This window comes from Juglans regia, chromosome 1 (assembly GCF_001411555.2).
Source record: "Juglans regia cultivar Chandler chromosome 1, Walnut 2.0, whole genome shotgun sequence".
Classification (NCBI taxonomy): Eukaryota; Viridiplantae; Streptophyta; class Magnoliopsida; order Fagales; family Juglandaceae; genus Juglans; species Juglans regia.
In genome coordinates, this window is record NC_049901.1 from 39543916 (window position 1) to 39567182 (window position 23267).

General features: G+C 32.0%; 2 protein-coding genes across 2 annotated transcripts; both read left to right on the forward strand.

Annotated features, from left to right (window-relative positions):
• Positions 1 to 171: 171 nt before the first annotated feature.
• LOC108992683 (fe-S cluster assembly factor HCF101, chloroplastic) lies at positions 172 to 10199 on the forward strand. Its single transcript, XM_018967300.2, has 15 exons — positions 172 to 332; positions 428 to 568; positions 1475 to 1617; positions 1699 to 1749; positions 2050 to 2205; positions 4792 to 4935; positions 5015 to 5157; positions 5414 to 5483; positions 5689 to 5784; positions 5967 to 6056; positions 6171 to 6224; positions 6681 to 6804; positions 7365 to 7489; positions 9136 to 9258; positions 9791 to 10199. The coding sequence occupies exons 1-15, from the start codon at positions 266 to 268 to the stop codon at positions 9863 to 9865; spliced, it is 1602 nt and encodes a 533-aa protein (XP_018822845.1). The 5' UTR covers positions 172 to 265; the 3' UTR covers positions 9866 to 10199.
• Positions 10200 to 20410: 10211 nt separating this feature from the next.
• LOC108992697 (strigolactone esterase D14) lies at positions 20411 to 22705 on the forward strand. The gene is made up of 2 exons (XM_018967326.2): positions 20411 to 20888; positions 22110 to 22705. Exons 1-2 carry the CDS (start codon positions 20503 to 20505, stop codon positions 22552 to 22554), a joined length of 831 nt encoding a protein of 276 aa, XP_018822871.1. The 5' UTR covers positions 20411 to 20502; the 3' UTR covers positions 22555 to 22705.
• The last annotated feature ends 562 nt before the right edge of the window (positions 22706 to 23267 follow it).

A 23267-nucleotide genomic window follows, 5' to 3' on the forward strand; every position in this document is an offset into this window, starting at 1 on the left:
AACTTTCTTATAAAAAAATATTAAAAAAGAAACATCTTTGCCAAGTAGGCAAAACTGGGGTCACACACAAAAAAAGGAAAATGAAAAACAAAGCGAACACAGTCAGCAAGACGTTGTCGTTCTGGCTAATCGGATTGGATTTTGAGCGATTACACGACACAACAGCTTGGCTCACGGAGGGTCGAGACCACTCACCTCCCGTTCGTTTCTTGCATTGCATCTCTCGCTCTCTCTCTCTCTATCCCTGTCCTTCCTTTCTTCTAAAATGCTACTCCATGCTCCATCTTCACCATATCTCTCCTTACTAAGCACAAAATCACGACCCAGAGCAGGTAACTTCTTACACCACGCTCAAGTTCCCTACTCTTTCTCAAGTTTGTAAACACTGAGTTGCTTACTTGCTTTGTTGCCTGCTTTGTTGTTGTAGGACTACTTTCACCAGAGAATTGTCTTCTATCGTCAGATATATACTATTCTATTCCGCCTAAAAGACTTGAAAACTCCATATGGGCATCGAGCAAACGGTCCGTTTTTAGCTCTGCTACTACTAAAGCTGCCTCTGTAGAAGGTAAAGCCACCAACAACACCCCCCCCAACAACCCTTTCAAGGCAAGCCATAGGCTCACTGGTATAAAGAAACAAAGCCATTCTAAGAATTTGAAAAATTCAATTGAATTAGGCGGGGATTTCTGAGGTTCCGAAGAACCCAAATCAAATTCTGTTTCTGATAACGTTTTGGTTGATTCATTGAAATGTAATGCACTAGTATCAGATAGGTCGGTGTCTTCCCTCACATCAATATGTGGTAAAATTTACAGGATTTATCTTAAATCATTTTTCTAGTAAAATTTAAAGATATTTTTTTATAGGTAAAATTTAAAGATGTTTTTAGGGGATGTATTTTTTCCAAAAAAAAATCGTGATCTAATGTTATACAATTTAGATGGCATGTAATTGAATAAAAATATATGACTTTGGCCTCTAGAATTAGTAGCTCATGTAGGGATAGTTTGCGTAAGTGTGCATGTGAGAGAGATTTATAACCTTAAACGTGTTCAAATGATAAGGATTGATTTAATTTCATAGGAGCTATCTTATTATGCAAAAGCCTCTTTTGATCGCATTATCAGTATGTACCATGCATGTAAGCTTGCAGTAAGTGGTCATGTTAGCTACCAGATTGTTGTGGGAGACTATCATTCATATGGAAGGGTTGAGGAAGGTCTTTGAAATGCATGTTAAACATCACTTTAATTCAAAAGCTTAAACCATTGTGTGCTCACCATTTGCAAATGAGCACCTATAGAGATAACCAAGTCTTTTTGTGGTGCTGTTGCTCCCATTACAAAATTTTGTTCCTGCCACTGTTCTGTCCACCTTTTAACAATCACGGGGTTTGTACTTTCAGGGACAATGTTTACCAGAGTTCATTTTCTTGTCCTTTTTAATATATTTATTTTTTACATATGTGTAGCTGGTGCTTCAGAGATAACTACTGGAGTGGCTGAGAGTGATGTGCTGAAAGCCTTGTCTCAAATCATTGACCCCGACTTTGGGACAGATATTGTATCGTGTGGTTTTGTGAAAGATCTGGACATCAATGTGTCTTCAGGAGAGGTCATTTAGAATCTGAATGTGACAAATTTCTACTAATATAAAAATATGTCCAGATTTAAATGTCATGACTTTACATTTCAGGTTTCATTTCGGTTGGAGCTTACTACACCAGCATGTCCAATCAAGGACATGGTAAATGACACACCCACCGTTGTTTGATCAGGATCTGACATATGTTGGGAAGGGTAGACTTTTATTTCATAAAATTCACTTAAAATTACTCGGAAACAATATCCACCTCTCATTTTTTCTTCCTTCCCTGTCCTAAACATCAATTCTTTTCCCTGAAAATGATACCCAATTTTTTTAATGGTGTATCTTGGAAGACTCATGAGCATTTTTCAACATAATTATGCTTTTGCTTGTGCAGATTATATGATTGCTTTAATCTAGTTTTTGCATGGGAATTATAATTAGATGTACTTATGACAGTTTGAGCAGAAGGCAAATGAGGTGGTTGCAATGCTTCCTTGGGTGAAGAACGTGAATGTGACAATGTCAGCACAACCTGCACGACCAATTTTTTCTGAGCAACTCCCAGTGGGTTTACAAAAAATCTCAAGTATTGTGGCAGTTTCAAGTTGCAAGGTAGATTTTCCTTGATTTTTCAGACGATTTTTCCCTTTTCTCCTTAAAGGTTGACATATTGAATTGTTACTCATAGTCGCACTGAATTGTTATTCTTATTATCATGTATTAGTAGTGCTACCACCGACTCTTATAGGTTGACATATTGAATTGTTACTTATAGACACATTGAATTGTTAATCCTATTATCATGTATTAGTAGTACTTCCACCGACGAATTGGGCATATGTGGTCTAGTCTGACAGTTATCTCTCTATAGTTATAAAAAAAAAAAAAAAAAGTTATCTCTCTATTGTTCAAACTTCAGTTGTTTATATGCCTGGAGAATTTCCATTATACTACAAAATAAAGATCTCCCTTTAGGTTATGTGTTTTTTAGGATTAAGTGCTACAATAGTCTAGGGTTTTTCACGTTTTTCCAAAAGACTCTACGTTTTCATTTTATCAATTTACTTCTTGGATTTGCAAAATTCATCAATTAGATTCTTTTGTTCATATTTTGTTAAATAAATTAACAGCAGCATTCCCATGTGTCCCCAAACTTACGTGATACCAATGAGAGTAGAACACGTGTCAAAAATTTGACACTTCAGCTTTCAAACATAAAAAATTCCACGTCAGCTTAAAAACAATAATTTTGTTTTTGAAAATAAAAATAATTTAAAACAAAAAATCTGCACTTCAAACCTTTAATAAAAAAACAAAATTTAACAAATAATTAAATGATAAATATTAAAAACAAAATTAAGCAAAAATTTGAGGAGGTGGAGGGGCCGGGGGCCTCCATCCCTTGGTGGGTGGATCTGGCCACCCTAGAAGTGGTCTGAACCACTCAGAGGTGGAATGATTTGGTCACACCAAGTCAATTCTGGGGTGACGAGATCTACTGATACACCATGGAGGTGACTTTCAGGAGCCACCTCTGGGGTGGCTTGGATGTGTTGCCCTAAATCCACCCAAAGGCTGGGATATGAGTTTTACTCCTTCCTCCTCCTTAGCCCCTCCTTGGAGGTTTTTTTTTTTTTTTTGCTATATGTTATTTATTTATTTATTTGTATAAGGGGCTAGCTAGCATGGCATTTTTTTTTATCTCTTGATTACCATTTAATATTTTCAAAAATATTGTTTGTTAAGTTGACTTGGCAATTTTGTTTTTCTTTTTCTAAGTTTTAAAGCTGACACGTCAACTTTTTAACATTTATCGTGCTCTCATTGGGTGCCATGTGGCTTTGGGTACATGTGCAGTGGTGGATCTACATATGGCCATTGCCCCCCCCAAATTTTTTTCATAGTTCAAAATAGCCCCTAAATTTTATTCATAATTCCACGTATATAGAAATTGACCCCCCAAAAAAATTTATAATTTCCTTATTCCCATATGCTTTCTAAAATTTTGTAAAATTTCAATATACATAGAAATGTCTCTCTAATTTTTTCCCTATAACCCCTATATTTTGTACAATTTCTATATATTATCTATTTTCAAGGATGTGACCGCACTAAAATTAAATTAAAACTAAGATTAGGAGAAATAATAAACTATTAACATGGGACCCTAAAGTTTTTTATTATACAATATTAAGTTTCTTAATAAAGAATCCAAAGTAAAATTACCAGAAAAACCCATTTAAGATTGATGATTTATATTAAAAATAGTGGAGATGATTTATCCTCTAAACTTCATTGAGCAAGGAAAAGTTTATTTAAGGTTTTAGTTGTAGTATTATATGCTTAATGTGACACCAAAATAGATAGATTTTACATGAAATTTGATAAACTAGCTTAGATATTAGAATGAAAGATGACATTCTAAAAGAATACAATTTCTAAATATTTCATATTTACAAAAATAATAATGGATGAATATTATTCTATGAAATATTGTCATGAAAAATCTGAAACAGGCATTAAGTTGTGTTTTAAAAATTTCATTTCTTCATTATTTGGCAAATTATCGAGATTTAATTTTATATATGCTTTATGATTTTGTAATATTTTTTCATTTTACATAAACATCTCGTGAGATAGAAAAGTTGGCCCCTCTAAGAAAAGTTGCTGGTTCCGCCACTGGACATGTGGAAAGGCTACCGTTAGTTTATTTAATGTTGAATGATCTGATTGATAAATTTTGCAAACCACAGAGTAAATTGATAACATTAAGAACTGGGGAAGACAAAAACCTAGGCACTGCTTATGTATTTAACTTATCATTATGAGGAAATCTATCTTTATGAAAGATTTCTTAAAATCATAGTCTCCCTGATTGAAGTGTCAGAGAAAAGGCAATTACTTGTAAAGTTGATGCTTCCCCTTCAATTTCGGTGGGAAAGGAATGTAAGGTTCTCATGGCTTTCTACTGTAAGAGGAAAAGGAATATAAACGTTCATACTGGTCCTTATCAGATATTTTAGGTAAAATAACTTGAGGAAGTGTTTCCTTTTTTAACACAGCACTAACTTATGTATATTTTACCTGCTTCACCAATCCCAACGAAGGTGATCCGATTATCTTCTTGTTTTGTAAAAATATTAAAAATTAATTTACTAATACCTTCCTATTTTAAGCTGCTTCTGGATAATTGCGCAGGGAGGTGTGGGAAAATCAACGGTGGCAGTAAACCTGGCTTACAGTTTGGCTGGTATGGGCGCCAGAGTTGGTATCTTTGACGCTGATGTCTATGGTCCCAGTTTACCGACAATGGTGTCCCCTGAAAACCGACTGTTAGAAATGGTAATGTTTCAAAGTTTAAAATGAATTTTATATGCAAGTTAGTGAAGAGATGCATTAATGATGGTAAAACCTTATACAGAATCCAGAGAAGGGTACCATCATTCCAACTGAATACTTGGGAGTTAAATTGGTTTCTTTTGGATTTGCTGGACAAGGCCGTGCAATAATGCGAGGTCCAATGGTTTCCGGGGTCATCAACCAACTTCTGACTACTGCTGAGTGGTATGATATGCTTCCATTAATGAATTAGAAAGAAAGAAAAACTAGGGTAAGATTTGTTTACTCATGATTTTTATTAGAGTTTCAGTTCTGCTGGAGTTATATTGTTGAGTTATGCTATATACTACACTCTCATCCCATTCCCATCACACTTCACTGATGTGGTTATCTTTCCGGGCACCTCATGAATTTATGGCTAAATTCTCAATTGTTGTCTTTCAAAGAGATGCAATGTCTAATCCTTTATTCCAAAATGCAGGGGAGAGTTGGATTATCTGGTTGTTGACATGCCCCCTGGAACTGGTGATATCCAGCTCACTTTATGCCAGGTTCTGTTTTTAAATTCACTACTTCTGTGCCTAAATTTATAGCACCCTATTAGTTTCATAATCTTGATCTTCTGTTAATTTATTGCCTTCTATGGTTTTTGAATGATTATGCGTATGTGGATAGCTAGAAAAATACTTGTCCAGAGCACATTGCTTCTTAATCTTACCACTCTACTTTTAAAGATGGGTAAATCACATTTCTCAGGTAGTCCCTTTAACTGCGGCTGTTATTGTTACCACCCCTCAAAAGCTAGCATTTATTGATGTAGCAAAAGGAGTTCGCATGTTTTCAAAGCTTAAGGTGACATTTCTGTTTTAAATCACTATATTCTTTATAGATATGATTCTGGATCAGTTTTTTGACATGTTTGAGGATTAAAATGTGTTGCAAATTTTCAACAAGTGATATTCATGAGTTTCTATTTGTTGTCATCTTCAAATTCTTGTTAAGCATATGTTTGCGATTCTATTCATATACATTAGGTACCATGTGTTGCTGTCGTTGAGAATATGTGCCACTTTGATGCTGATGGAAAACGCTATTATCCATTTGGAAGAGGTTCAGGCTCTCAGGTACCAAAATCTTCTATTTGCAAAATCTAAAACTTGAAAATCTCATGATTTTAGCATTATCGGTAAATTTTTATATGAAAAATATATACAAGAAAATAATACACATCTTTGCAGGTGGTCGAGCAATTTGGAATCCCTCATCTGTTTGATCTTCCCATCAGACCAACCGTATGTCCTGTGATAAGTTACTCACTGCTGCTAATTGTCTGGAATGTACTCTGGATGCTCACTTGAAACTTGACTGTGATTTCTACTGATAAAAAAAAACTTGACTGTGATTTCTATTGTTAGCAATAGTAGATTTTTCCCTCTCCAAGTTGTATAAGTTGCATGCTTTATGCTTTTTGTTACACCTAGATCAAGCGCCTTTATGTTTCAACTTTCTCACATAAATTTAACTACCTTTTTATTGCTCGAAAAGATTTTCGTTTTTCTTTTTATTTATTAATGGCAGGTTGTGTTTTGACCATTAATTTTCCATTATAATTTCTCCATTAATTCCGTGTAGAAACCTTCTGTATATCTAGATAATTCGTTTGATTTTAGCTTATTAGAATTTGGACATTGTACATATCTGATAAGCAACAAGAGTCAATTTTATATTTGTTGATTACCTATTGACAGCTGTCTGCTTCTGGAGATAGCGGAATGCCTGAAGTTGTGGCCAATCCTCAAGGTGAAGTTGCAAAGACATTTCAGAACCTTGGAATTTGTGTTGTGCAACAGTGTGCCAAGATTCGCCAACAAGGTACCCTATCTGTGCTTGAAAATCTTGAGAAAAGTGTTCCCAAGACAGTGAGAGTAGAAAGCTACTTCTCTTCACACCCATATAAAGAAGGTTATAAATTTCTTTGCAATTGCTCAAATAAAACATTCAACGATTAAGGCCTCGTTTGTTTTCACAACACATCTCATCTTATTTATTTTATCTCATCTAATCATTACAACTTTTTCAAATTCTCACACAGAATAAAATAAATAATTCAATTTTTTCAAATCCTAAAATAATAATAATATTAAAAAAATATATTCTAAAATTATTTTATTCAATTTTCAACTTTTATCTCAATTCGTCTCATCTACGAAAACGGACGAGGCGTAATACTCAAAGAGATTTCTTTTCTTTTATCATTATCTTAAAAAATTCAGAATTTTTTATCCTTGTAAGTAAAATGGAGACATGTTCGGATTGCTCTTGGAGTTAGGACTAGATCATTATAATCCTAGGCTTTTTTTCTGCATTGGTTATTGTGATTCCCATATGTTTCCTTTGACCTCAGTTTGATGAGAAATCATTTTGTTTTCTAGTGTCTACAGCTGTCAGATACGATAAATCTATCAATGCAATCAGGGTGAAGGTACCGGATTCAGATGAAGAATTCCTTCTGCATCCTGCAACTGTTAGACGGAATGATCGTTCTGCCCAAAGTGTGGTATGACGAGTTTCATTCAATTTATATAATATAAATGGTTCTAATTGAAATAATTACATTGTATGCCATGATAACGTAAGATAAGTTGTTACATCTGCCTTAGGCCTCATTTGGATGTTGAGATGAGATGTGTTGAAATGAAAAATCTGTGACTAGTAGTGAAATGATTTGAGTTAAGATGTTTTATGGGGTTTTGGGAAAGGAGAGAGAAAAAGTTGAATAAAAATATTATAAAGTTAAAATATTGTTAGAATATAATTTTTTAATATTATTTTTATTTTGAGATTTGAAAAAGTTGAATTATTTTTTGTTTTATTTGGAAGTTTGAGAAAGTTGTAATGATTAGATAAAAAGTTGAAGATTTGAAATTGAAAAGTGTTTATGTTTGAGTGATGTTTGGATGTTAAGATGAGATGAGATGAGATCATCTCAACATCCAAACCAGCAGTTGTAAAACCTTAATTTTAGTAATGTACTAACATACAAGACAGCAATGGCATAGAGATGGTGATTACTATTGCCTTTATGCTCAGGACCTGTCCAAAATTTAATGCTAAAACTGATGGACAGCATGTTAATAATTATATTGCTGGTTGTATATGCACTGCTGCTGAGGATTTGTTTTCATGGTTGCTGAATGCTATATGATGTGGGGTTTCAAACTTCTTCTAGACTAACAGAAAATGCATGGCACTCTGAACTTGTAGCCTCTGGCTTTTTGTTTCCCCTTTATAAACGTATGAAAGGTATTATACATGGAAAATTGTTTCTAATTTCTGAATTTATTATCATATCAGAGGCGTTATCACAGATCTCTTTAAGAAAACTTGCAAATACCATAAAGCAAACCTTATACTATAATTTTGTTGGAAAATTCCTTCTCTCTCTCTATCGAAATTGTTGCTTAGTTTATATTTATAGAGGATATATTTGCAAATACTGATTGTACTTGGGTTGCACCTTTTGCACTTTTTAGTGATTTATTACATATTAAAATAGTATTTGCAAATAATGACGTCCAAAAGTTAAAAACAAGAGTTGGTTTGTAGCAGAATAAATAGCCGGTTTTATATTTTTTATGGGCCATAACTGATTTCATACGTTCTTCAAGAAATCTGCAGGTGATGTTTAGCTTTGAACACAATAAGGAGATATATGTGCATGTAAACGTAATAAATTAAAATTTTTAGTGGGCAGTCAATTTTTTTTAATGCCACAGTATAGGATATCGCGTTGATTTTATTCTTGAGAATGCTCTCATCTTTTTGCATCAGCATTGTTAAGTACTTTATTTCTCCGTTACCTTGTGCAGAACCATAAAGAAGTCAGAAACTGACATCAGATACTTGCACTGTTTACTGTTAGATAAATCAATAGATAGATGTAGTGGGTGGCTGCTGAAATACATGTGATTCCAGTCAAAAGAGACTCAAGTCGCTGTGATAGGTTGTAGAAGCATCCAAATTGCATACTAGTTCTTCCCAATGCTGATTATTCAAAGCAAACAATGTAACTTTCTAGGAAAAATAAGGCCTCTACAAATCCTACACTGGCGTCAATTTCAGTTCATGCTACCATGTGTTTGAATTCTTCATATCTGACCTTTCAACCCCTTGACTAATTGGGGCTAATTTGGCTCATAACAGGATGAATGGACAGGGGAGCAAAAACTGCAATATACAGATGTTCCAGAAGATATTGAACCTGAAGATATTCGTCCTATGGGGAACTATGCTGTTTCGATAACATGGCCTGATGGATTCAGCCAGGTGACTTGACATTTTAACTAATGCTAGAAATGGGAAAAAAGTGAAGGGGATTGCCATGAAAAGTCTAAGCCAGTGGCTGGCAACTTTTATCATGAAATTAATACGATGATATAAAACTGGGGGTCCGACAGCAGCAGTTGAGCTCACTGATTTGGTTGGATAAAATTGCTTTTGGTCACTGGCTGTCCTGTTCCTATAGGAGGGATACATAGTGATTGGGCAGTCTTTCTTTGAAATTGCTCATATAGTAGCAGTCAATAATCTATATGCGAGTGACTAGTATCTTGAGTTTAATTCTTGTAACCGAGTAGTCTAAATGCAAATTTATATCTTTTGATTTTAACTACGATATGAGCATTATATGCATACTTGCCGTCAAGCATAGATGCATGTGCTTGTTCGGTAGCATATCTCCAAATTTATTTGTGTTCATTGTCTATATTTGGTGACTAATGAAGGGATAACAGTAATAACAGATTTATTTCTCCATAACTGTTCTATGTCACTATCTGAGTTTCATCTTATGGTGCAGATCGCACCCTATGATCAGCTGCAAATGATGGAGAGGTTAGTCGATTGTCCTCAACCAACTCCAGCACAGGCTTGACCAGTATTTGTCAACATACAACTCGGTTGGGTGGACTGCATCAATGCCTTTAGGACGATAAAGAATGCAAGTTTAGAACCCTTTTTTTTTTTTGTTGCTCGCCTGCGGGCATGATACTATCAAGTGTAGATTAATAGAATCTTGAGATCAATAGGTAAGTCTAAACAGTTACCTGATCTTTTATGAGTCAGACATCCTGGGACTCTCTACTCATATTAGTTTATTTTTTTCCATTCTATACAGTTTAGGCAATTATGTATGAGAGATTCCTATTTTTTTTCTTTGCTACACATATGCAAGGTATCTCATGTCTCGGTATTTTATTCTTTTTTTCTGACTTTTGGATTTCATTTGACGTACAGCAATAGTCTTTACTTATCCAATATTTCCCTGTATGCGTGTATATATATAGGCAGCTAGCTGAGAATGGTAAAGCTCAATAAGAAAGCTTGACATCCAAACTCCGATAATCCTCTAACTAAAACTCCAGCTCAGGCTGTTGTTTTGCACAATAATTCAGCACAGTGGCCACATGACATCTTTCTTGGCATGCATAAATTTGCATGGAGAACAACCACTGAAAGCCGGATTCATTTTAGAGTCTTGCTATACATCAACCACTGTTTTACCCTACACCCCACATTTTGCTTTTTCAGCTTTATGTCAGACCCATCATCATCACCTTCAACCTCTCTCTCCCCTCAATCTCTCTCTCTCTCTCCTCTCAGCCTATCTCTTCGACCTCTCACTCCTCAAGCTTTCCTCAATTTTTGTTTTATAACATGTTAAAAGGGAAGAGAAGAAAAAAATAAATAAATAAAATCCCACACGTCAGGTGTGTGGTGTGGGATAAGCAACTGTTGCTGATCCATAGAGTTCTTCTTCATTTTATATAATTTGATAAAAGGAAACTAGGATTTTTAAATACAAGATAAAAAAAAAAAAATACTTAATGATAAGCAGTATGCTGCAATGGGGATTCATTTGCATGGTGTAGGCACCTAGCATAAGCGTTTTTGTGCACGTGTTTATGTGAATAAAATAGACAAGTTTTAAATTTTATTTTATCATAACTTTTAGGATAGGTTTGGGGGTTAAATGAAAATTTTGTGTTTTGTTTTAGTGTTTAAAATATTATGTTTTAGTATTATTATTGTATTGAGATTTGAAAAAGTTGAATTGAGATTTGAAAAAGTTGAAATGTTTATTATATTTTGTATGAGAATTTGAAAAATGTGTAATGATGAGATGAGATGAGATGAGATGAGAATTTTGTGTCTCATTCCACCCTCCAAACCTGCCCTAGTCGTAACCATATGTAAAATTTACACATGCATTATTAAATCATATCTTAAAATGCCACTTCTATTTCAAATACAAAACCTTTCTTTTTTGTTATAGATATGTATGAATAAAATCTATAATACTTAATTAGCATCTTCTTCATATTAACAAAGGCTAATATTATATAATAATCTTAGGGATCCATCTTAAGAACCCTAATATTTGTAATATAACTTAAATTAAAATATTTTTTTGGTGGGTTTTTTGTTAATAGATGCAAGAACTATAGAAATTTGGGGGTGGCTCCCACCCCAAAACAAGTGGTGCAAGAACCCAACCCCAAATAATCTGAATTCGTTGAATAATAGCAGCACCCATCTGTATATTTCACTATCAGTGCCTCTTGGTCAGACTGTTGAAACGTAGCATTGAGTAATGCTGCCCCCATCACATTAAATTTTGTTAGATAATAATCATCATAATAGTGAAAAATAAGAGTAATATTAGTGCAACTCTTGCTCTGTAGGGTTTACAAATGAAGTCCCAAAAGAAAAGATTTGAGAAATATTTAATTTAAAATAAAATTTATAAAAATAAATATACAAATAAATTTAAATAATATCATAAACATTATAAACAGAATAAAAACAGTCCCATTAATATCATTTGCTGGGAAATATCTGAAGCAGCTTTTTTAATCGAGAAGGAACTGTGACTGTCATGTTCAGCTTGTGTCAAAGAGGTCCCCTTCCTTACTCAACCGCAATCCTCAGCATTCATTTTCTTTCACCTTTTTATAGCCTTTTAAAACTGACTTTCAAACTAACTTTTTTGGTGCGTCCCCACTTGCCAATTAAGTCCCTGATAATCGGTTAATGGGCACAGGCATTGGCTGGTCTTTGTTTGAATGAGATCCCATGTTAATTGCATTTCTGTGAAGGTTCATTTCACCTTTTGGCTTCAGTGATGTCATGCATGCGCTGTCACTTGTCATTTTTCCTATTTTAACAAGGAAAATGCTACATGCCCCAGCGGGAGCCCCCAGCGCTCCCGCTGGGGCATGTAGCATTTTTTTATATATATTTTTTAAATTTATTTTTATATAGATATTTTTAATAATTTTAAATATTTTAAAAAATAAAATAAAAGTTATAATATTATTTAAAAATATTTTCTTAATTATGAAGTAGAATAAAAATTAATATTTAATGATTTGTATTTTACTTTCTGATTAAGGAAGTATTTTTTTTTTTTACTTTCTGATTAAGGAAGTGTTTTTTAATGATTTTTTTTTACTTTCTAATTAAGGAAGTGTTTTTTAATATATTTTTTTTTACTTTCTGATTAAGGAAGTGTTTTTTAATGATATTTTAAATTTATTTTATTTTTTAAAAATATTTATAAGTGTAAAAAAAATCTATATAAAAAATAAATTAAAAAATTACACATAAAAAAGTACATGTTAAGCTCAACGAGAGCCCCCAACGGGGGCTGTAATATGACTATTTTAAATATTTTTAAAAAAAATCATAATATTATTAAAAAATATTTTCTTAATCATGAAGTAAAATAAAAAATTATAAAAAAATATTTTTTTATAATTTTTTATTTTACTTCATGATTAAGAAAATATTTTTTAATATATATTTTTTACTTTTGAATTAAAAAAACATTTTCTTAATAATATTTTTATTTTATTTTATTTTTTTAAAATATTTTAAAATATTAAAAAATCTATATAAAAATTATTTAAATAAAATATATATTAAATAATACTACAGCCCGAGCGGTAGCACTACCCTTTTAACAATATCTATGTCATGCTTTTCTGTGAAGGTTCATTTTTCCTTTTAGCTTTGTCATGCATGCGCTGTCACATGACATTTCTCCTTTTTTTTTTCTTTTTTTTTTTTTTTTCTTCTTCTTCTTCTTCTTCTTCTTCAAAAAGATTTAAATTTAAAGATAAATTAAGATGAATTGAAATATTTTATAAATAGTAAAATAAAAGTTGAATTATTTATTATATTTTGTGTAGAAATTTAAAAAAATTGTTTTGAAATTTGAAAAAATTAAATTATTTATTATATTTTATGTGAGAATTTAAAAAAGTTGTAATAATGAGATGAGATGAGTTAATGTGAGTTTTGAATCCAAACCTCTCATTAACAATATCTATGTGATGTTTTTCTAATTCCAAACTACTTTAGGCTGCGTTTGATAGGATTTACTTAAAATGAATTTAAGGTTAAGCTTGAATGTTAAATTGATTTGAATTGAATTAAGATTATAAAATATTATTATAATATTATTTTTTAATATTTTAATATTTTAAAATTTGAAAAAATTAAATTATTTATTATATTTTGTAATGAAATTTGAAAAAGTTATAATGATGAGTTGAAATAGGTTTATGATCTAAACGTATCTAAATGGATTTAGATGTTAAGATGAATTTATATATATTTATAAAAAATTGAAAAAGATTGTAAGTCACACGTGTAAAGAAGTGTTGAATTGAAAAATATTGTGAGTCTCACTTATAAATAGGTTTTAAGTTAATACGAGTTTAATAATTTGAGAGTTGAGTATTTAGATATTAGACATAACTTAAAATTAGACTAAATTGAGTTCAACTCAAATGAGTTTAACAATCAAACAAGGCCTTAATAACAAGTATATTATATAAAAATAAATTTATAAATTGACTTAATTTAATGTATTATGTTAAATTGTAAAATTAATTTCATTATAAAGTAAATTTAACGTATCATATAAAATCATGTCAAATTTTTACTGTACTTTTGTATGATCTTTTCATGACAGTAGCACTTCTCTTTCCAAATTTTAGTGTCTAATGCACTAGCAAAACTATTTCAAATTTTGGCACATCCATTCTACTAGTATTGGAAGTAATATTGTATTTATAATTTTATTCCCTTTTAAGGTTTTGATTTTTTTATGTCGAAATTATTTTATAACAAATTTAAAATCTTCTTAAAAAGAGTGTGCAGATCACAGAATGATCGAAATTTTATTATTAAGTTCAAATGACATTTTTGTTAGGAGTTAATATTTATTCTATTCTCAAACAGGTGTGTAGAGCACACAATACATATAACTTAAATGTATAGGCCGATAGGGGAAAAAAACACCTTACACATGGCATTCACCTTGCGTTGGAGTCTCCATTCAAACCAAAAAGATCATGCATTTATAACATCTGAAGAGCGTTAGGTATATGTTTGAACACAAAGTTTAAAAATATTGCTTTTATCATAATCAAGGAGATTTGAATGAAATAAAAATATCTGTAATTGAGTGATAATTGAATACTCTTTGAAGGGGAATGAATTTTTTTTTTTTTTTAAGAAAAAAAAAACCTTTGTACTTTCCAAGTTGGAGTAAAACTTGTCGGGTTTATGAACATTGAACAGTGGCTCTGCTTCCCCAGCTTTAACATTTCATGAATGGTGTACAATTCTTATGGAATAAAGATGGTCGAACGGAGAAGAGATTTTTCGGCATTTTGTGGTGACAAAATGCGCAAAATCGTACGTTGAATGACGATATTTTGTTGGGTTTTTGTTGGGTCTATATACATATTTATATATATATATATGGAAAATGATAAATGTAGGTGAGTTGGTGCAGGAAGTTGCGCAAGCGTAAAATGATACGGTGTGTTTCATTGTAGATGTGGTAGGCGTGCACAACTTCCTGCGCCAACTCTCCTGCCCGTAGCAATACTGATAATGATCGCCCCTCAACGTGGGGGCCAAAAAGAAAGAAAGCGCTAACACGAACGACAAGAGGCCGTGGATTTATGAGCAGGAGACGTATTCAGACGCAAAAGGTTCCCCTTGTCTGCTTGTGTTGATAATGCTTGTCGTTCAGACCTAACATAAGTCCAATCCTTACCTTTTCAGCTGGCATGTCCCCACCCCGTTTCCCTGTCACAAGAAAGGTCCAAATTCTTGCTTTATAATTGCAGTAAAATATTTCATTTTACAGCTGTTTTTTTAAAAGCAAAATGATATAGCCACGATGATTTCTAATATCCTAAAAGATTAGATGTTTTTGAATTCAAAATTTATCTTAATTTATTTTATTTTATTATTATAATTTTTTTAAATTTCTACATAAAATATAATAAATAATTTAACATTTTTAAATTATAAAATAATTTTTTTAAATTTACACATTAAATATAATAAATAATTAAATTTTTATTCTACTATTCACAAACCATCTCAATCCATCTCAACTTATCTCTGAATGCAAACATTTCCTAAAGCTATCAAAATATCTTTTATTATTATTATTTTTTATTGTATTAGTATTTGTTTATTTTTGTTTTATTTTTTTAAAATACACCAAAAAAAATTACTGTAAAAAAAAAATTTAACACCGTCGGTACAAAAGCTCAGTAACTTTGTAACAATGTCCTTTTGTATAATTAATAACATACATACATACATATATATAGAGGTGTTTTTGCCTGTTAAACCAGACCCAAAATCAATTAATAACAGCTCCAAGTTTTATTTTACCAATGGTCTAATAAAATAACACAAGTTGAAAACAAAAGCCATAATAGAGATTACTAAATTCGATTGGCACCTCGTAACATTGATGACAACTAATATAGAATTCTGTCGCATCATCTACACCTGCATGTAGTAGAATCCGATCATTATTTCTTAAATATTCAAATTTGAAAATGAAGAATAATTTTCTTTTTATTTTACTTAATAGTAAAATTCTAACCAAATAACGGAAATATGTAATTATGTGGTTATTTTACTTATGCACTCCACTGACGTGGCAGGATATTTTATATTAAAAAAAAAAGCTCTTCTACATATAAGCATATTCGCAGACCAATATATATACCAATATTGATGTGGACCATTTTGTCAAATTTTTATTTTTAAATTCACACCGTTTCATTAAAATCTACCTTTCCGCCTTAATATTGGTGTGCTTATTAGTGCGCAAATCTGCTTACAACTAATTTTTTTTTTTAAAAAAAAAAAAAAGAAGAAGAAGATAGAAGATGGAATGTTCTTTGTTTTCCCGTTCATCTCTCCATTTCTACACCCCATTTTCCCATTCTCCCATATCCATATTCTACTTCTCCCTTTGCCACCCACATCTCTCTCTCAGATCGCACTGCTCTCTTCCGCCACCCATGGGAACTTCGTCATTTACACCAGAGTCAACTGATATACCCACATTGGTCGTATCTAGTGCAAGGGAGTCATTTACGCCATCACCCAAAAACCAACGACATGGTTACCAACTGTCTGCAATGACTTTACTATTCTGAATTTCTAGGTTGGGGTGTGTCTAGCTAGAACTGCAGCTCCTTTGACAATCTCATGGAAGGAATCCTAGTCTAGTAGCTCTAGTTCAGGTCTAGTAATTACATGGGTTGTTTTGATGCCTACTTCCTTCCAAATCTTTATTGCCAAGGAGAGTGAATCACCGGTCAATATTTGGCTTTCACCCATTTCTCAACCAATCGCCACAAAGCTTGCTTTGCAGTGTCCTTGGGCGGGTCCTAAATGTTATGAGGCCTAGGAACATCGTGTCTTATTCAAAAGCCTCATCATCTGTTTTTCATCTTCTGTTGAGAACACGACACAACCCTTCTAATTTCGCCAAGACACCATTTAAATGATTTGCTACAACTACATTGGCAAGGCGCTCTATATTTGGATTGCTACACATCCACCTCTTGATAGAAAAGGTCTCAAGCTGCCCTTTTTTGTCATTTGCAACACAAATTAAGTTGATGTCCGACAATGTAGTTCTTTAAGGATGTACTTTCTCAACTATCCAACGTCTAAATGTTGTAATTGATATCGATGCATCATCATCACCATTAAACAGATACAATGCTCTCACTTCTTTAATTTTGCGTGGGATGCTTGTAAACATATCAATTATCTAGTGTCAATAATATAATAGCAGTACTACTACAACTATAAAGAGAACTCATTAAAATAAGTTTATTAATTGACGTAACTTTATGTGATACGTTAGATTTATATTATAATAAAAATAATTTTACAATCTGACGTATTATATCAATTTATGAATTTATTTTTATATAATTACTTTTATGATTAAAACATTTTTCATAATAAAATATTACATATAACATATTTGCAACCATATTATAGTTATTGCAAATATGCTTATTACCAAACATACTGCTAGAAGTGCCTATCTTTGTCATACATGTTTTCTTGAGAGAGAGAGAGATTTTCACGGTAAACATGCAAGTATTTCAGGTTGGTTGTGAGACGGAACGTGGTGGGGCATGCCAGCTTTTAATGCAGAAAAGGTAGGACTTGGACTTTTCCAGGTCTCATTGTCAAACATTATTAACAAAACAAGACGACAAAATGGTGCTTTTGTATCTGAATTCATCTCCCGCTGATCATAAAGTCGACCTCTTCCTATGGCTCTGCTGATCTCTTTCTTAGGACGATTTGGATTGGGGGATCATAGGAGGAGATAGGATTACGATAATTTTTTAATAGTAATAAAATTTATGAGTTAAAATTTTTAAATAGTAACGAAATAAATTGAGAGGATCTTTTAATCTAAACCGATTCTTAATGGCTATATCTTTCCGTACTATTCTTACACCTAAATTTGATACCAATTTTTATTTCAGTTTTAAAATATTGACGTGTAAATAAATTATTTATTGTGATATTTATTATTATATTAAAAAGTAAAATAATACGCATTCAACTATTTTCACAATCTATTACTTATTTATATTTTAAATGAGAGATATTTTTATAAAATAACTTAAAAAATCAACATTATTTTACATAAATATCTTCAATATCATTATTTAAAAGAGTAAAAATTTTATACTAATCGATGCGAGACTTTGTAAATATATTTTTTCCTTGTCTAAATTAGTAATATATGGAGATAGCTTAATTCGAAAAAAGAAAAAGTTCTCTTGTTCCTTATAAAATATCAGTAGCCTTTGCATTTATTGATATAAATCTTTAATTCTACTAGAAAGATGTACTTATCAGAGCTATTTTTGACAAAAAAAGAAGAAGTTATAAATAGGATCCAAATTCAAGTTCAAGGTATATCAAAACAAGAAAAAAAATATGTATTTATATATATAATTTCCGAGAAGAAAGAATAGTAGGACTTGAAGGGAAGAACCATCTTGATATATAAAAATTATATTAGAGGGAGTTTGGAAACATTTTTTTTATCACATAAATCAGTTAAAGAAATAGAGAATTATTATAATCATAAAGAGATTTCATAAAAATATATTATAAATTATTACGTTATATTAATTTTATAATAAAAATAACTTAACAATATGATATAATATATTAATTTATAAATTTATTTTTTTAAAATCACACTTTTTTTTTCTCTTAATAAAAAAAACCCATAAACCAATACAAATAATTTTTCCTAATTTCTGTAACATTTTTACAAGCTCTTTCAGAAGCCTCCAGATATGAAAAGTGAAGAGGACCTCTCAAAGCAGTCCAGTGGTGATAAATGCTGGCAACGGCTACATTAAATGAGCATGTTCCCATCTCAATCTCCGGCACCTAGTCGTGGAGTACGTGGCGAGATTCCACGAGTTTTGTGGTCCACAGAGGGTGGTCCCACGACTTGAAGGCCACAAATATTTCCCACATATAACATGTGGCATTGAATATTCTTCTTTTATGAGTTCCGCCTACCGAAAAGATCTCGAATTTGTGTTTCGATAGTCTATTTTTTTTTTATATATATTTTTTTAAAAAATAAAAAATTTATAATATTGTTAAAAAATACTTTCTTAACCATTAAATAAAAATAAAAAATAAAAAAAATAACATTCGAGACATAAATTTGGATCCTGAAAACATTTTTCTTCTTTTATTATCTTCTTTTATGAGATAGGTTATTTATAATCATTTTTACATATTTAATACATTGCATTGATATAATTAATTAAAATAATTATTTTATATTAGAAAAATAATATAATCAATGACATTAATAGAATGTATAATAAATAATGACTAGCTACACAGATATTTTGTATTTTTTTTACAGAATTCTGTTACATACAATTATTTTTACGTATTTTACTGACGTGATTGACTAAAATAATTATTTTATATTAAAAAAATTAACGCAATCAATCACATTAATAATATATAAAAATGACTGTACATACAATTTTTATTATTCGAGCCTATTCTTTAATAATAAATAGACAGAACTACTTAAACTCCTTGCATTTATAACCTTTTTTTTTTTTTTTGTCTTTTTAAGAAAATGACTCAAGTACAAAATAAATATACGAAATAATTTGTATAATATTTATTAACCTACTAAAAAAATCCACGCATACAACAATAAATACTTTAGATTAAACTTTATTTATCTATGATTGAAATGCTCGGACAAAAACTTAAAAAAAAAAAAAAAAATCTTGATGATTCTTGAAGTAGGAATTAATTAGATGGGTTACCTGTCTCTGCGAGTAATTAGTTCAGTTTTATATTTTCTCGTAAATGTAGTGCAGTACTGCAGCTAGCAATGACTACGTACAAGTAGTAGAAACCAGGCTCATTAGGAAGCTGGATTAACAATTAAACTAAGAATATTAGAGAGATAATATATACTACAAAATTACTCTAATTGAGAGGATCGGACGACCCTTATTTCATTCGTTTCTAAAGCCAAATCTATATATGCTCGTCAAAGAATAAAATAGTGGTGATGAGTGCGATAGTTCTTGAGGTTAGTTATTGTTTAATGAAAATTCATCTTCAAGATTTTAGTAATTTTGTTACACACATTCATGTGTTCAATGCATAGGAATAATGCAAATACAAGTGTCATCATAACAAGTACATCATCATGTCTTGAAAAGTAATATTACCAACAAAAAGATCAAGAATATCCAATATCTATGAAGTCATCGGACTTGAACTTTCAAATGGATAGTAAAATATTTTTAGATATTATGTGAATAGTAATGATATAATATTAAATAATAATAAATAATAATAAGATATTCTGAAAAATTCTCACTACCCAAACTAAACTTAACGTAAATGTTAGAATTAGAGTCTCTTGAATAACTGCTCCCTTTTACTACTTTTCTATATTCAATCCGAGAAGCCATCTTTCTTTATTTGCTAATTATAAACTTGACGTGACTCCTTGTTCCTATATATTAGAGGCCAAACCAAGCACAAACCACACTAAAGAGGGCCTTGCTTTCAACTCTCCTCTATGTACTAATTTTCTGCCTAGCTAGATAGCTCGCTTTTCTTCTTCCTCTTCCAAACATGGTACTGCTAGAAAATGGCATCATCTCAACTGCCATGAACTCAAAAATCATTGGCTCGGGCAGTGAAGTCATAGTTCTAGCACATGGGTATGGAGGAGACCAGTCTGTCTGGGACAAAATCCTGCCCTCCTTGGCTCAACATTGCCGTGTTCTTGTCTTCGACTGGACCTTTTCTGGTGCTGTCGAAGATCCGAACCTCTACGATCCTGTCAAGTACTCTTCGTACGATGCTTTTGCCGATGACTTGATTTCTCTCCTGGATGAGATGAACCTTCAATCCTTGGTTTTCATCGGGCATTCCATGTCTGGCATGATTGGATGCATCGCTTCCATCAAAAGACCTGAGCTCTTTAAGAGGCTCGTACTCATTGTATCTTCTCCAAGGTACTTGGAAAAAGATTACCTTTCTGTTGCTTACAAATGGTCGGCTGTTCCTTGATTCTTAATTATATATTGTTTTGTCTTTCTATCTTTTTCGTTCTTTTTGAAACATGATTCCAGGCACATCCATTTTAAATTTTAACTGTAAAAAGCATGCTATTTCCAGATTGGCATCAAGTTGGTTTTCTTTTGTACCAAACATAATTTAGAGAGCTTACTATTCCTGGCCTGTCTCTTAAGGGACATGGATTCAAGCTAGAAGAAGAAGTACTTAAGTGATAGGTTTTGATACGAATGGAGAAATTTGATGTGCTTTATCCAAGTAGAGCCAATCAAACATGTGGACACGTACTATATGGTTTCATGTTGGTGCCGGCCTGCCGGGTTTCTAACTTTCCTTTGTCATGTTCTGTTTATGTTTGGTCTCTATACGTGGGCCAGTGCAGCTTTTAGGGCTACTGTTTGTGTCCACAACCAAAATGAAGACTTGACATCAGATCCGATAGCTCGAGGGCGCGCATGCGCATTCTTGAACTGAAATAAAGACAAGTTTTCCTTTCCTCTAATTTTGACTTTTTTCGCATTTTGAGACCCTTTAGTTTGGATGCATGCCTTATAAATAGAGCATGCTATTGAGATTGTTGACATCAAAATATCATTGAAGCTGCCTCAAAGCATTATTGACTTTGATGAAGTTTTCACTGTAAAGTCTCTTAACAATGAGACAAACATCCCATTTCTCTGCTTTTAGCTTTCTACTTGTGTTTTTGTAATTATCGTTTGCATATGAATTTTTTTTTTTTTTATAGGGTTGGTATTAGCGCATTCAGGTCTCGTTTTCTAAAATTTCTTCGAATTATGACTATTAAACCTACTTTTTCTATTTTAATAAAATAAATGATAATTACAGTTGTGAGTGTGCAAGCGCCGCATAATCACTTTGAAAAAAATGAATATATATGAAACCTACATAAAAAAAAATTAATTTTTTAATAGTGAACCATATTCTTTTTCAAAGCGACTGCACAACGCTTATGCACTTCACGACTGCATGTAGCATTATTCTTTTAACAAACCATAAATAATATTATTCCTTATTTAAATTTTAAAATTTTCTTTTTTGCCAAACCGCTAATTTTCTCTTTGCGTGGTATAATGCATGCCTAGCTAATTAGCATCCACCTCAAATATTCAAGTCTCAGAATTTCTGATGCTACATCACAGGTACATAAACATGGACGATTACGAAGGCGGATTTGGGAACTCGGACATTGATCAGATCATCTCAAACATTGAATCCAATTATCAAAACTGGACCTCAGCCTTTGCTTCTCTTGTAGTCGACGCAAAAGATCCCCTCTCGGTTGATAAGTTTGCAAAATGCTTGAAAAGAATGAGACCCGAAGTGGCACTTCCCTTAGCCAAGATTGTATTTCAAAGCGATGAACGAGAGGTTCTTGAAAAGGTGATTACACCATGCACAATCATCCAGACCACCAATGATTGTGTCGTCCCAAATTCAGTGGCACTCTACATGCAGAAGAAAATCAAGGGAAAATCGACTGTGGAGATGATAGAGGGTGATGGGCATTTTCCACAGCTAACTGCTCACCTCCAGCTCCTTGAGGTGCTAGGGCGTGTCCTGGGTTTTGATCTTAGTCGTGATTAATTAATTAAGAAAAAATATATAATAAGATAATATCATGGGAATTGTTATTTTATTAATGTTTTGTGCTTATAATTAATGTTGTCCTGAAATTGTTAGTATGGTGCTTGTAAACGAATTGGTGGAAATAAATTGCTAGTCTTTGCCGTGTCAACCTATGATCTAACATACTATTTGTCTATCTGAAAAAAAAAAAAAAAACATACCATTTGATAAGAAAATGATTTGTAGAGTTTTCGAGTATGTAAATCTCATACAATAAATCTCATTTTTTTCAAAAAGACTGCACGAGATTCTTGTATACATTAAGACTGTATCATACTTTTGAAGACATCAAATGGTACATGCATGCATGTGTCAAGCCCGTAATCATTCGGTGATCAACGGGCCTTCAGCCTGTAAAGTCCAAACTCCAAAGCTCACAAATTTTGAAAGGACAAAATCCACACACTAAGTAAAAATATAAACGAATAAGAATAATAGTTATACCAACAATGTCGACCAAATAAAACAGGCAAAGAAAGGAGCAAGAAGATATGATCCAGTAGGCAGTAGCGAAACACGTTGTTTCACGTGACTCAAACCAATAGATATATAAAATCCTCGATATAGTTAGCCTTTGAATTGATCGTGCTTCCAGTGGTCAGTGGTGTCTTTGTTTTGGGTAGAGATTTTGATTTGGTTACTCTCAAATTTCTCATTAATTTTTCCGAGAA